General features: G+C 45.7%; 1 protein-coding gene across 9 annotated transcripts; it reads right to left on the bottom strand.

Annotated features, from left to right (window-relative positions):
* Positions 1 to 1,237: 1,237 nt before the first annotated feature.
* Positions 1,238 to 13,627, bottom strand: tyf (twenty-four). 9 transcript variants are annotated; one of them, XM_070218835.1, is made up of 8 exons: positions 13,406 to 13,627; positions 12,320 to 12,571; positions 11,607 to 12,232; positions 8,618 to 8,746; positions 7,309 to 8,127; positions 6,523 to 7,032; positions 2,592 to 5,979; positions 1,238 to 2,518 (listed from the first exon to the last, which is right to left on the bottom strand). In XM_070218835.1, exons 3-8 carry the CDS (start codon positions 12,180 to 12,182, stop codon positions 2,454 to 2,456), a joined length of 5,487 nt encoding a protein of 1,828 aa, XP_070074936.1. In that variant the 5' UTR covers positions 12,183 to 12,232; positions 12,320 to 12,571; positions 13,406 to 13,627; the 3' UTR covers positions 1,238 to 2,453. The 9 variants fall into 9 exon arrangements, with proteins under 9 accessions (XP_070074936.1, XP_070074933.1, XP_017012049.2 ...); XM_070218832.1 differs by lacking the exon at positions 13,406 to 13,627 and adding an exon at positions 13,247 to 13,387; XM_017156560.3 differs by lacking the exon at positions 13,406 to 13,627 and adding an exon at positions 13,247 to 13,387 and having other exon boundaries at positions 7,408 to 8,127.
* Positions 13,628 to 13,654: the final 27 nt, after the last annotated feature.

Here is a 13,654-nt window from a genome sequence, read left to right as displayed (position 1 = left end):
AGCGTATAATTTATTTTAAATTTTGTTTTCCATATTCTCGGTTTCTTGTGTTTCTTGATTCTCGTTAGTTCTCAATTGTCTAAAATTGTTGCAGTGTACATTGGCTTAGTTTGACTTAGTGGTTGTATATAACACTAGTTTACACGAAAGATGTACGTCTTTAAAAACACGTTTCTTAGGCTAATTTGAGTTTACCGAAATATAAATAGAAATAGAAAATGTATATCGAAAGACAAAACTGAAGAATCTTTTTGATATATTCGGAAAGAAAGTGGTTATTAAACAGACATCCCGGGAACGATAGGTCCAACCAGCAGATAATTTATACAAAGGTAGATAGATTGATCTCAAATAATTGAAAAGTTTAGAAACATTTTGGAAAATTACACTTCAGTTATATAAGTATACATTTTCGTCTGATTAAACCGATCATTCGCTTGATCTCAACAACTTCTTGTTAATTTGAAAATATAAGTTCATCGCCAAAAGGGCCAAATTGGTAAACTAGTGTGTTTCTCTTAGACTCTCCTTAATGCGTGTGGTACAAATACATATATATTTCATATATTCCATATATCGTCCTCCCTGCAACTTAGTTAAAATTTCTCTGGCTTTAGTTTTTGATTCTGTTTCCTATGGTTTATACGGTTTACATGGTTTAGAGCGGTACAGCAACAGCTCTGGCCGAGTGTTGCGTGCGGGGCTTTCGGGGGTTAAGGGTACAGGACTCGGGGTAAATTGATATTGAATACTTGTCTTCGCTTTTTTTTATCGGTATTTTACTTTACGTTTATTCTCAAAATATACAGCACATAAAATTCCAATTGAAGCAAAACAGTTTCACATAGATTTGAAAACATTTCGCACTGTTTGTTCTGTTTATTCGGTCTTAAAGAGTAGGCGTTCCAGATCGGGTTCTTTAATGATTAGCTTTAAATAGGTTTCCTCGATTCGCTCGCTAGATAATTTCACTTCTGTATTGTTTCTCTAATTTTTATTCTGACACTTTGTTCACACTAAACTGTTTACCTGCTCTTAATTACTCGATTTTAAACGGTTAACGTTTTGCATTATCAAAAAAAAGGTTACGTTAATAGATGCGCGTATATAATGTATATTCCTAGATATAGCAATTTAGTTGCGCTTTTTATGCTACGAGTTCACTTAACGTTTATTTTGTTTCTCCGTCTCCAAAATCATTTGCTCTTCAACTTTTTTTTTGTTATTTTTTTGTATGGTTTTTTTACGATTTTCTGTTTTAATGGTTACGATATCTACTATCCTTCTTTTATTTTTTACCCTTCGGAGAGACCTTCTGAGGCTCTCCCTGCTAAACGGCGGCATTTTTCGTAAGTGCATAATAGTTTTTAGTGTTTTTGCTGGTTTTTTGTGGTTTTCTGTTTTCTGTTTTGCGGTTATGCTGTCTAACATACTTTCCTCATGAGGCTTATTTATGGCTAGCCGGAGCTAAGGAGCGGGCCTTACATAGTTTACTTTAAATAGTCGTTATCATACACACACATATCAAATATTTTCCGTGGGGCTTTCTTTCTTTCTTTCTTTCCTCTCTCTAACACATAAACTCAATGGTCGAACTGCCTCCTAAACTTCTGGTCTCATATATATATGTACACGCGACGTTGACTCTGTCTAAGAACTAGGATTAGTTTTAATTTCTGCTTTTGCAATATAGCACGCCCTCCGATGATCTCGTGGGGCGTTTAAAAAACAAAGACAAAAAAAAACGCTTGCGTAATAGTAGTAATAATAATTAAAGTACAGTAATAGTAATAGTAATGGTAAAACGTTGCGTTTTAAGGAGCCAGAAGGTTGTAAATTAACAAAAGCAGATCCAAATGCTTGATTGAACATCACTATGCATCGCATCGTTAAATCGCGGTCAACTAACGTTAAATAAATATCCACTTGTAGCTTGTTTTCGATCCTCTGATCTTCTGATTACTTTCTCTTCTAATTTCCTCTTTCCTAGTAATGTTTCCCTTCTTATTCACAGCTGTACGAACGGTTTGAGGGTTCGTGTTCGATCTTCTCCTGGCGATTATCGACCTGCATCTAAATAGATCCTATACTCCTAATCTCAGGCACTCGCTCGCATTCATACTGGAAACACAGACACACCCTGACAATCCTGACAATCCTGCAATCCTGACAATCCTGATCCTCCGCTGCCGCGCTCGAATCCATTGATTCGTTACATTAATTAGCATAAAAGCGTATTGTTATAGCAATTATTTATAGTGTATGTACGATATCGGTAGATGTATAAACGATGGCCCAGCACAAAGTAAAAAAAAAAAAAGTGAAATATAAACATCGGAACATGCAATTCGAACTAAACTCCTCTCTCCTGTTCTCAGCTGCCGATATTGCTGACGTTGCTATTGCGATTGGTGTTGCTGTTGCTGCTGCTGCTGCTGTTGCTGATCTGATTTCTAGGTCTCCTGCTCCCGCTCGTTGTAGTATGTGACATACTTGCTATTGGCAATGGCATTCCAGGCTGAAAAAGTAAAAGAAAAACGTGTTAGTTATGCAAATCTAAATGAATTCCTAAATATTTCAGTTGCTCTCACTGTTGGCGATGTAGTCGACAATCAGTTCCGTGTTGGTCATCATCGCCGGTCGCGAGGGCGGCGGCGGCGGCAGCACAGTAACCTCCTGAGCCTCCGCCTCCGCGGACGTCGTGGCCGCAGCATCCTTAAGGTCCGCCATGAAGCTCAGTTCCTGCAAGCTCTCGTCGTCCTCTTCGTCGTCGTCGTTGTAGTTCATAAACACGGGCAGGGCTACTTTCGTCTCCGGATTGGGATTGGGATTTGAATTTGTATTTGAATTCGACCTAATTGTCTTGGCCTGCTGCTCCTGCTCCTGCGAGTTGCTGCGACTGCAGCTGGTGCTCCGGGCAGCGGCTGCCGCACGGGCGGCGGCTATGATGGCCGCCTCAATGTCGTTGCACGTCTCCAGTTGCTGCATCGAAATCGAGTTGGTGCTCGGCAGCGTCTCCTCGCTGCTGCTCGCCTTGCTGAGGAAATTGTTGACCTGCTCCTTGATGGACGTATTGGCTGCGGCATAGATGCCGCTATCCCCCGACTGATTGGCCACTGATTGGCCGAGCATGCCCGAAATGGAGGCCAGACAGGCGGCGCCGTTGCCGTTGCTGCCCGAGGAGGAGGAGGACGAAATCGAGGACGACGAGGTGGAGGTGCTGGCCGACGCGGACGAAGAGCCCGAGGGCGTGGACGAGTTAATCAGACTGGCGGCGCTCGGCGACGATTGTCCCGTCTCCGCCGAAATCGAGAGCATATCCAGGCTGGCCGAGCTGTTGACTGCATCTGAAGCGGCCCCCGAATCATTCAGCTGCTGCGATTCCTTTTCCCGGCTCTCCACTTCTGTTTGATCTGCATCTTCCGCCTCATCTTCCGCCTCCGTTTGCTGCTGCTTATTCGCGGCCTGCACTTCATCCTCTAAATTATCGTCGAACAGCTTCAGCTCATCCTCGTTAAAGTCCCCGAAAATGAACTCGTTGTTGCTCCTGCCCGCCTCGCGATCATCGTTGAGTATAATCACCGCCCTCCTGCCGGCGGTGGCCTCCAAAACGGCACCGGCTCCCTTGGCAATGCAGCTACTGCTGCTGAGCTTCTTGGCTCCCTCGGTCTGCGTGGCAGCCGTGGTCTTTTGCGTGGTCGTGGTCGTGGTGCTGGTGCTAATGGTCGCCTTGGACGAAGACGACGTCGCCTCCTCTTTAGGAGGCTTCTTGCTGCTGCTGCTGCTGCTGGGAGACAGCTCCTTTGGCTTGGCCTTCAACTTGACAGCAGGCGAGGGAGTCGAGGACGAACCAGGAGCAGCTGGAACTGAAACTGCAGTTGAGGTAGTAGTTGTTGCTGCAGCGGCTTTCTCCGCCAGCTGCTGCTTGGCTGCCGCTGCAAAGTTGTACAGCGAAGCCGAGGAGGAGGCGACGGCCACGGACACATTGTTGGTGCTGTGCCGCTTGACGGTCTTCTCCAGCGCCGGATACTGCTGGTCCAGGTTGCTGCTTGTGCAGCTGTAGCTGGCGTCGTGCTCCACGCTCTTCGACTTCTGCAGCGCGGGCGGCGAGGCGGAGGAGGAGGCTGTGGAGGAGGTGCTGGCGCTGGAACTGCTGCTGCTGCTGCCGCTGCCGCAGCTGCTCGTGGACGTGGCCAGGCTGCAGGCTACCACTTGGAGCTCTGGAGAGTTGAGCGACTCCGCATCGCTGCTGCTGCTGGCGGGCGTGGCATTCAGGCTCTGCGAGTAGCTAATCGAACTGGACGAGGACGGCGCCGTATTTTGATTGCTGACAACGATCGGTTGCTGCTGCTGCTGATTCCCTGCTGGCAGCTCTGGAAAGTCGGGCCGCGACTTGGACTTGCTGCCCTTGAGCTCCAGTTCCGTGTCGCTGGCCGCGGCCTGGTTCAAAGCCTCCTGCTTGTTGCGCGCAATATCCGCATACGAAATGGGCGCCGGTGAGCTATTATTTTGCTTCGCCTGCCGCTGACTGGCGGCCTGCGCCGCCCGCTGCTTGTTGTTGCCGCCGCCGCCGCCCAGGCTCTTCTTCTTGCCCGTCTGGATGGGCAGCGAGTGGACCGAGTCGAGATCACTGGAGTCGGACTTCTCCGACGGCGGCATGGAGGAGGTGGACTTGCGACGCGATCCATCCACCTGATTGGAAACCGCCGAGCCGCCATGATGGTGATGATGGTGGTGGTGATGATGATGATGATGATGGTGCTGGCCCTGCTGCGCCTGGTAGTGCTCCTGCTGCTGCTTGTAGGTAGCTACTCCTGCTCCTCCTCCGTTGTTGTTGCTACTGGTGTAGTAGTGCATCCGCTGGGACATCATGTTCGAGGAGGCCGACTTGGTGATCTGCTGCATGCGCTGCAAATTGCCACCCGTGGTGGCCGCCGCCGCCACCGCCACCGCCGCATCGTCCATGGTGACGGCGCGTTGCTTCTTTGGTTTCTTCTTCTTGGTCACCACATGGAACTCGGCCGTTTCGGAGAGCACAGTGTTCAGGGCGTCCAGCTCGGACATGCGCGTTAAGGCGGGCAGCGAAGTGAGTGGCTTCTGGGCCAGGGATTCGGGTTCCGACCAGGCTGCAGACATTTCCTGGCGGTCGCCCAGGTACTGCAGCTCCTCGGTGCCCCACGATCGCCGCTCGCCCTTCCGCTGCTGCGTTCCGCCCGGATTACTGCTCGAATTCCGCACCTGCACCTGCACCTGCTGCTGCTCCTTGTTGCAATTCTTGTTTATGTCCGCCACGGAGGCCGAATTGTGCTTGCCACCGGCGGCGGCGGCGGAGGAGGAAGTGCCGCTTGGGCCAGCATTATTTGGGCCCTTCTTCTGACGCATCATCTCCGTGGTCGCCGACTGGCGCTTCAAATCGTCCACCTCCATTTTCGAGCAGCTGCGCAGCTCCTCCAGCGAGTTGCTCTTCTTGAGCTTGTTCTGCTTCTTGCGCTCCTTCTTGCGCTGCCCCGCTGCAGTGTTCCCGCCTCCGCCATTCACATCGTTCTCGATGTACTTGACCAGCTGCTCGACGGGATCGTTGCCCCGATAGCCGGCCACCGACTCCACGTCCACGGTGGTCGTATTCCTCTCCTGCTGCGACTTCTTCTTGGCCTTCTGCTTGGTGGGATTCTGCTGGATGCCAATGCCTATTCCCGGCCCGGCAGCAACAGCTCCACCGCTGGGCGCCTGTTGCAGCTGGCTGTAGGATGCAGCCACCGCTGCGGCTGCCATGGCCGTGGTGGTGGTGTTCGTGCCCGTGGAGAGCAGCGTGGACACGCTATTCTGACGGTGGGCGGCCGACGAGGAGGAGGTGGTGGCACTGCCGCCCACTGTGGTGGTTATCAAGGCCGTGAACTGGTTTCCATTGCTGCTGGTGGCCACTCCAGTGGCTCCTCCAAAGCCATCGCTCAAGGCATTGCCATTCTCGTCCAGCTGGCGCTGAGGTGAAAGAAGGGTTTGGGTTATAAAATGACTATAATAATAACAAAGCAGGGTTCGAAATTTAACACATGTTTTTAACATGTAAAATTGTATTTTACAGTGTGAGCAAAGCTTTTGACATGTGTGTCAAAAACAAAAGTGGTAAAATGTGAAAAATAATTTTTGTGTTTTTTACACAATGTGTTATTAACACGACGAGTATTTTACACACTGTGCTTTTAACACAAATGAAAATTACATTTTATGGACATTAACGAATCGAAGGAAAAATTAAGAATCAATATTGGGCCAGGATATCTTAATTGTTATTTTTAATTTTTTCAACTACAGAAAACCGTGAATTTTTTAGTTCAAAATATATATTTCTGACGTTTTTATGTCAAGAACTCATTGTGTTAAAAACACGTTGTGTAAAAAACACGTCGTGTTAATAACACAAATCAACTGTGTGTGTTATTTATGTTTCTAACATATGTAAGCTACAATTTTTTAACAGAGTGTGTTATTTTCCGAACCCTGCAACAAAGTAACTCCACTCACCGTTGTGGCCTTGCCACCCATCGACGCAGCTGCCGTCGACGCTGCTCCAGCGACCATGCGTCCAATCTTCGCGGGACGCAGCTCGCCGGAGAGCGCGTCGGAGGAGGAGGAGGCGCCGCCGCCGCAGTTGCTGCCGCCGGAAGAGGTCGCGGAGGAAGTCGAGGGCTTGCTGCCCTCGATGGCAGCTGGCGAACCAGCGCCGCCGCCGTAAACCGAGGAGCAGGCCGTGTAGTTGTCGTTGAGCGACACATAGCCGGCCTCCACCTTGCGCTTCTGCTCCTCCAGCCCGAGACCGAATTGCCCGGTTAGGGCGGCCAGATAGTGGGCCTGCTGCTGCAGCTGGCTCCTGGCCGAAACCTCCAGGACGGAGAAGTGCAGCGGGTCGTCGATTAGGAACTCTTTGGCGGCACCGCCTTCCCGGGCCTCCGCCGGCTGCTTCGGCTGCTTGGGCTGCTGGCCACTGAGGGCGTCGAGCAGGAACGTCATCGAGGGATTCTGGGGCTCCAATTGCTGCGAGGGGAAAATAAAGGGTTAAATAAGTTTTTAAGCATTTAATTTAATCTACAGCTACGTTTTCCAAACAAATATCCCTCGACTCAGAGTTAAAACTAAGTACTTTCGATCGGTTTTAGGGACAAACACTCAGGTACTTGAATATAATGATGGAATATATGTTTATGAGAGTGATTAATGCGACATTGAGGGCACACACATTGCTTTTTTACGGATTAGGACTATCCACTAAGAAACCCAGTAGTAACGCGCCTCTCTCTCCTTCTATCTTACCGCCTTATCGCTTAAATCTGCTTTAACGAGGGCCCTTGCTATCTCCCAGAGACTGCCGTCCATTCGGAGGTCCCACCTCTTGAGCGTATCATCGCTTACCTCCAACAGGTAGTCGTGTGGGACGCCGCTAATGGCGACGCCGCCCGTCGCCTCGTCCTCGTCCATGTCGAACTGGATGCCCGCCTCGGGATCCCGATCGCCCAGATGGCTGGGCAGGCTGCTGCAGCTGTGGTTCTTGCTGCCACCTGCTGCCGATGATCCGGATCCCTCCTGCTGCTGCTGCTTCTGCTGCTGCTTGGCATCCATGGCAGCTGCCGGCTCAAAGTTAACGCTGCTGGGCAGGCTGCCTCCTTCGCGCTGCCGGCCCGAGACGGATGAGTTCTTGATCTTCTTAGATGCGGATGCAGTTGCGGAGGAGGTGGCGTTTTGGTTGTGCTGCTGCTGCTGCTGCTGCTGGCGGCGATTGGAGCGGCCACTCAGCTGGTAATCACAGTTGAAACGTTGGCTTGCCGCCGCCGTCGCTGCAGCCGCCGCCGCCGAGGTGGTGGCCAGCTCACTGCGGTGCGCCGCCTCGACGAGATCCTGCAGGGAGCCGCCCTGCTTGTGCCGCTGCTGGCCGGGATCCGTCGACCGGTGATTGGTGGAGGTGGAGGTGGAGCTGTAGCCGCTGTTGTGCCCTGCACTGCTGCTGCCCCCGCCGCTCGAGCCTGCTGCCGCCGCTGCTGCACTGGACGCTAGTGCGGATGGGTTGAGTGTGAGGCAGGATTTGATGGCACGATAAGAGATCTCCTCGTCGTACTCAGCCTTTTTGAGCATTTGCTGGGGGGGAAAAAGGGGGTGGAGAATTAAAAAGCTTGTATAAGACTGATGAGCAAAAGCGGGGGTTTCTCAACAAAAATCTCTCCCTTCCAAATTTTAACGTACATCGATAAAAACTTGGAGGAAAAGATCTTAAAAATCGCTTGAATTTGGAATATTTAAATATTTTTCTAAATACTTTTCATATTTATTACAAGATAATCTTGTAAAATATCTTTTTAAAAGAATTGGATATTTACCTAAAATGAAAAAAGGCTGCACAACTTAAATATATAGTTTTATATCTACATTTATAAAATCTTGAAAGAAATATGCCTTCATAACAATATTGTACATCTATAAGATCTTGAAATAAATACTCCTTCATAACAATATTTTACATCTATAAGATCTAGAAAGAAATATTCCTTCATAACAATATGTTACCAGGTTTTGAAAAAGTATAAACTTAAATAATAATAAGATAACTCTATGTAGACCCAAAACTTACCAGAAATCGCTCGCTCTTGTTCTTCCTGTCGCCAGGATTTCGATACCAATATGCCTCCTCGAGAAGTTTCTTCAATGATGCGTCGTCGAGATCATTAAAATCGCTATCTTCCCAGGTATCGTATTTTGTCTGCAAACGAGTAAAAAGTATTTTCTTAGTTTTAACGATTTCTGTTCAGGTTTCTGGTTCCAGCCAACACGCACACACATAAACAATCGTTCGGACCTAACCTTAAAGCGAGAAAATGGAAAAACAGAAGAGAGCTCTACTTATTCCAAACACATGCCCTTCCAAGTTCCCCAAGCAAACTGTTTGAGTACCGAGCGCGGAGTTATGGGAGTATCAGATAGCGCACGGTTCAAATAAATAAACTATGGTGTTGCACACGAAAAAAAAAAAATAAAAAAGAATTGTAATAATAATGGGGAAAAACGAGGAACTTGTGCGGTTAATGCGGCGGCTTTTGGCCAATGTTGTTGCTAGATAAAGTCGCTCTTTGTGGTTTTATGCGGTTCTCCTGCCTCTCCGATTCGGTTTTGGAATTTGGAATAGCAATCGTAATCGCTGCTCAAAAAAAATCCAACTGCAATCTGCAGAAATTCCAATGAACTCTGTTCTCAATTTCAATTTCCTTCGTTTGTCTTTCGTTTCTTCGATTTGCAATGGTATAAGAGCAATTGCGCATGTGTGAAACCCTTGATCTGGCCAAAGGTAACGGTACCTTTTTGAGAACCCAACAATATCTTTGGCCAGAGCGAGATGACATCAGGTACTAACTTTTAAACCATCTCTTTTTAATCTTTTTGCTATTATCTTCGTTACTGCTTCCAAAACTCAATTTAAATTAAAACTTATATTAGGGGGGTGCGAAAGAATTTAGTTTACAAAATAATTTAGTCATTGCTGATAAAAACCCGGACGATTGCGATCTGATACATTTTTACTACAGATCAATTTTGGTTTGAAAGTATATAATTTATAAGAAATGTTTACAAAGGTTCTACCATTATTTTTTAAATCCTAATCTAAAACCAAGTTTCAAGTAAAATTTAAAATACATTTTGAGGCTATATGATATGATAAATTTCCATGTGAACCATATAAATCGCCTGCAGCCCATTCATATTATTTTGTTTTCTTTTTTCGCAAGTTAATTGCAAACAAAATTTATCATCTACAAGCAACAGACATTTATTTATTTTAGTTTATAGTTTATGGTTTAAGTGAATGAGTGTGCAAATGTGCTAGTATGTGTGTGTGTGTGGGAACTATTTTTGCAAAGAAAAAAGACGATATTTATAGAATGTTTATTCAATTATATCGATATGTAATTGAACATTTTTAAACCAAAGCGTTGTGACGTAGGAATCGGACTGATCAAGATAGTTTACTCAATTTAAATTAATATTTTTTTAGTGGAATATTAAATCAGTAAAATAAATCGCAACTCTCTATGTGAGTCTAAGTTTTGTAAACTTTAAAATGCTTTTTAATAAATATAAAAAATATTATAAATACGTATGGGGCTGTCCATATATTACGTAATCACGTTTTTGGTGATTTTTGACCCCCTCCCCCCCCAGGTGATCAAACGTAATCATTCAATAAACAACTCCCCCCCCCCCCAATGATTACGTAATCCCCAGAATAAAATTTTTTTTGTTTTAATCTGTGGATTTAAACGGAGATGCAACCCAATCTTTAATATTGTTTATAAATGAAGTTTGGTATGACACATTCGGTTCGTCTACGCTGATATTATCCCCAACATACTCTTCGTCAAGCCATTCCAGGTCTTCGCGTCCTTCGTGTGATCGAACCACTAAACATTCTTTTTTTCGCCGCCCAGCCCCTACAAAAATTTTGTCTCTGCTTTCCTATTTAAGTTTGTAGCAGGGACCGTAACTGTTATAAGTTTTATTTTAAAAATCACACTTTAACAGTTATTTTCTGATTTGTAAATTAAAACTTTAGGAATAACTGTTATTTTTTGATTTTTATTATAAAAGTTGGCAAATAACAGTTATTCGTCGTGATCAAAAATAAAACTCAAACTTGATTTATGGCGATTTTGTGGGTAAAATAAATTTAAAAAAAAATATAGGTATAAAATATGCACGGTTGCCTTTTTTAACAAATTTTTAGTAAGTTATATAAAACACGGGAATCATGTTTTTTTTAATTATTTCATTTTTTCAAAAATGTCAAGGGAATAACTGTTATTCATAAAAATCAAAATATAACAGTTATTTTTTGAGTTTTATTATAAAAATCAAAAAATAAAAATCATTACGGATTTGTAAACTACAATGCGTGATTTTTTTGTATGAAAAATTTACAATAACACTTATTTTTGGTCCCTGGTTTGTAGATATAATTAAAGGAAAAAAGTTTTTAAAAAAATTCTTTAAATAAAAAATTAAAATAAAATCATTACGTACCCATTGTACAAGACCCCCCCCCTCCCCATGTAATCAAACATAATCATTTCAATGACCCCCTCCCCCCCCCCTAGGTGATTACGTAATATATGGACAGCCCCTATGTCCTGATTTAGAAACCTGTACCTTTAATATCATCTTTAATAAATATATGAAATATTATATATATCCTTATTTGGAAACCTGTACCTTTAATATCATCTTTAATAAATATATGAAAAATTAAAAACTTCTTTAATAAATATATTAAATATTATAAATATATCCTGGATTTAGAAACCTGTACCTTTAATATCATCTTTAATAAATATATGAAATATTAAAAACTTATTCTGATTTAGGAACCTGTTCCTATGCTTGGTATATTTTATAATATTTATAGCTCTCTATAATAGCTCTATTTTTATATAAAACACCCCTCAATTGAACATTATTTTATTCTATTAATCTTGCCTAAACTAACAGAATAACTGGTAGATCTCTATTATTTTAACTATTATCATTAACTGCGATTCTGCTTAATATTGTTCTATATTTCTTTCACTCACCTTTTTCTTCTTCTGTCGCTTGCCGACATTCTGATCGTCCTGGGTCTTGCCCTTGGCAGTGGCCCCGTATTGGAGGACTCTGCGGTTTGGTCGCGACAGCTCTTCGCCTTGCGTATCGTTCAGCATGGCGAAGACGGTCGAGAATGTATCCCCTCCTGCTGCTGCTGCTGCTGCTCCTGAATCTTTGCCAGCTTCTGCCGCTGCAGCGTGGTTAGTAGCGTGGCTATGGCTATTACTGGGGGATGATGACTTCTTGGTTGCTACATGGTTGGTAGCCGCCACTGCTCCCTTGGCCTCCTGGCTAACAGAAGCCTCGTCAAGTTGCGCCACATGGTCCGACATCATGGTGATGAGCTGCTCCTGCGGGAACGGCGTCGGCGTCGTCTTGGTGGCGGTGGTCGTCGTGGTGCTCTCGCTCATCGTCCCAGCGGCAATCGAGACGATGGGCGTGTCCGGAATGGGCAGCTTGATAGCTGACTCGGATCCAGTACCAGATAAAGAACCTGATCCAGATCCAGATCCTCCCACACGATCCGCCGATGTGTCCGATGATGACGGCGTTTGTTCATTGTTCATCTTTTGGTCGTTTGGTGGAAACAAACAAATGCCATTCGAATTGCTCGAATCTGTTGGGTGAAGATAGTTATTTTTAGAGGATTTTCTTATAGAGAGAGGAGGGTTTTCCCTATATAGTATATAAGTTATATACTTACTAACTGTTGCCTCTCCTCGGTTTTCCTAGGAAGCCCAGCTGCCCAGCCGCCGTGTGGTCGCCACCGCGGCTGCAAGTGCTCTGCCGCCTGGATTCCTGGATTCCTGGATTCCCGGATTCCTGACTGTGAGTTACAGGGGGGCCCACCTATGGCGTATCACTCGGGACTCCTGCTGCACTTGACAGGCCTGTCGTCACTGGGAATCTCGAATCGCGAATCTCGAATCTCTGGCCGTGGCATTTACGTAGGTCCCTGCGAATTGGATTGATTAGTGGCCAGAAGGGAATACGGAAATGTGTGCGCACGGGGCTCCAAATTGAGAGGGGGGTTTTCAAAGGGGGTGAATCCAAAATGGAAATGGCAAATGAGACATATTGGCCCACTGACTCTGTTCTGCGGCATTTGTTGTTGTTGTTGTGGTTATGCGGACAAGTGGCGGTTGGGCGGTGGGTGGTGGTGGGTGTGTCTGCTCGCCTTGGCGTCCCCTTTGCGGCCCGCTGGCTTCATATTTCTTTAAAAAGCACAGGTTTTTTCCCCATATTTCCTTCTATTCTTTTCCGCTTTTTTTTTTTTTTTGCTTTGCCTGCCAAGCCGCACAGTGTTGCCAACTGCGCTGGAGAAGGCGGCAGGGTTGTCAACTCCGGCTAGGGATAGGCTATCCTTAAGCGATTAAGCGAGGTCCTGGCAATCCTTGCGTTTCCCACAATTAACTAATTAACCAATACAGTTTAGAAACCCCTATCCCAGCTAATTAGCAATAACAAAACCAAGTTTAAAACAAATGCCCCAGCAAGTTGGCAGCCCTGCGGCTGTTGTCAGTGGCAACACCAGCGCAAAACACGTCATTTTGCCACAGTTTTTTCCCTGCCAATTCGCTGGCTTTCGGGAATTTGGGCGAATATGGCCCACAGTTGCAAGCACAATTACCCAGTAATTGGAGTTTTCCGGCGATCACAGTAGTTATTTATTGATAAATACGCCAGTCGAATACAGCTGTATAACTTTCTGCGCACTCACACGCACACACACACAGGCACAGGCACACACACACGGGCGCAGGTATGCGCCTGTGTACATTTTTCTGACCTCGGCGTTTTTTTTGTGGTTTTTGGGTTTTGGCAATCGAAAAGAAGGTATCACACAGCCGCGCACTCGAGTTCTGCGTCCATTAACTGCCCCTCGAACGGCTCGATTATCTGATAACTGCTCTTATTATCTTACAGCTGTCTGTAAGCGGCCGAAATCGTTTAATTGCATAGGCACATGAAAATTCCGAACCGAAGAGAACGAGTTGTTGTTGTGTTTTGCAGCACTACCAGGGGGAAGGAAGGCGAC

This window comes from Drosophila takahashii, chromosome X (genome assembly GCF_030179915.1).
Source record: "Drosophila takahashii strain IR98-3 E-12201 chromosome X, DtakHiC1v2, whole genome shotgun sequence".
In the NCBI taxonomy this organism is placed as follows: domain Eukaryota; kingdom Metazoa; phylum Arthropoda; class Insecta; order Diptera; family Drosophilidae; genus Drosophila; species Drosophila takahashii.
Note: the sequence above shows the minus strand (reverse complement) of the source record. Positions and strands in the feature narration are given on the sequence as shown.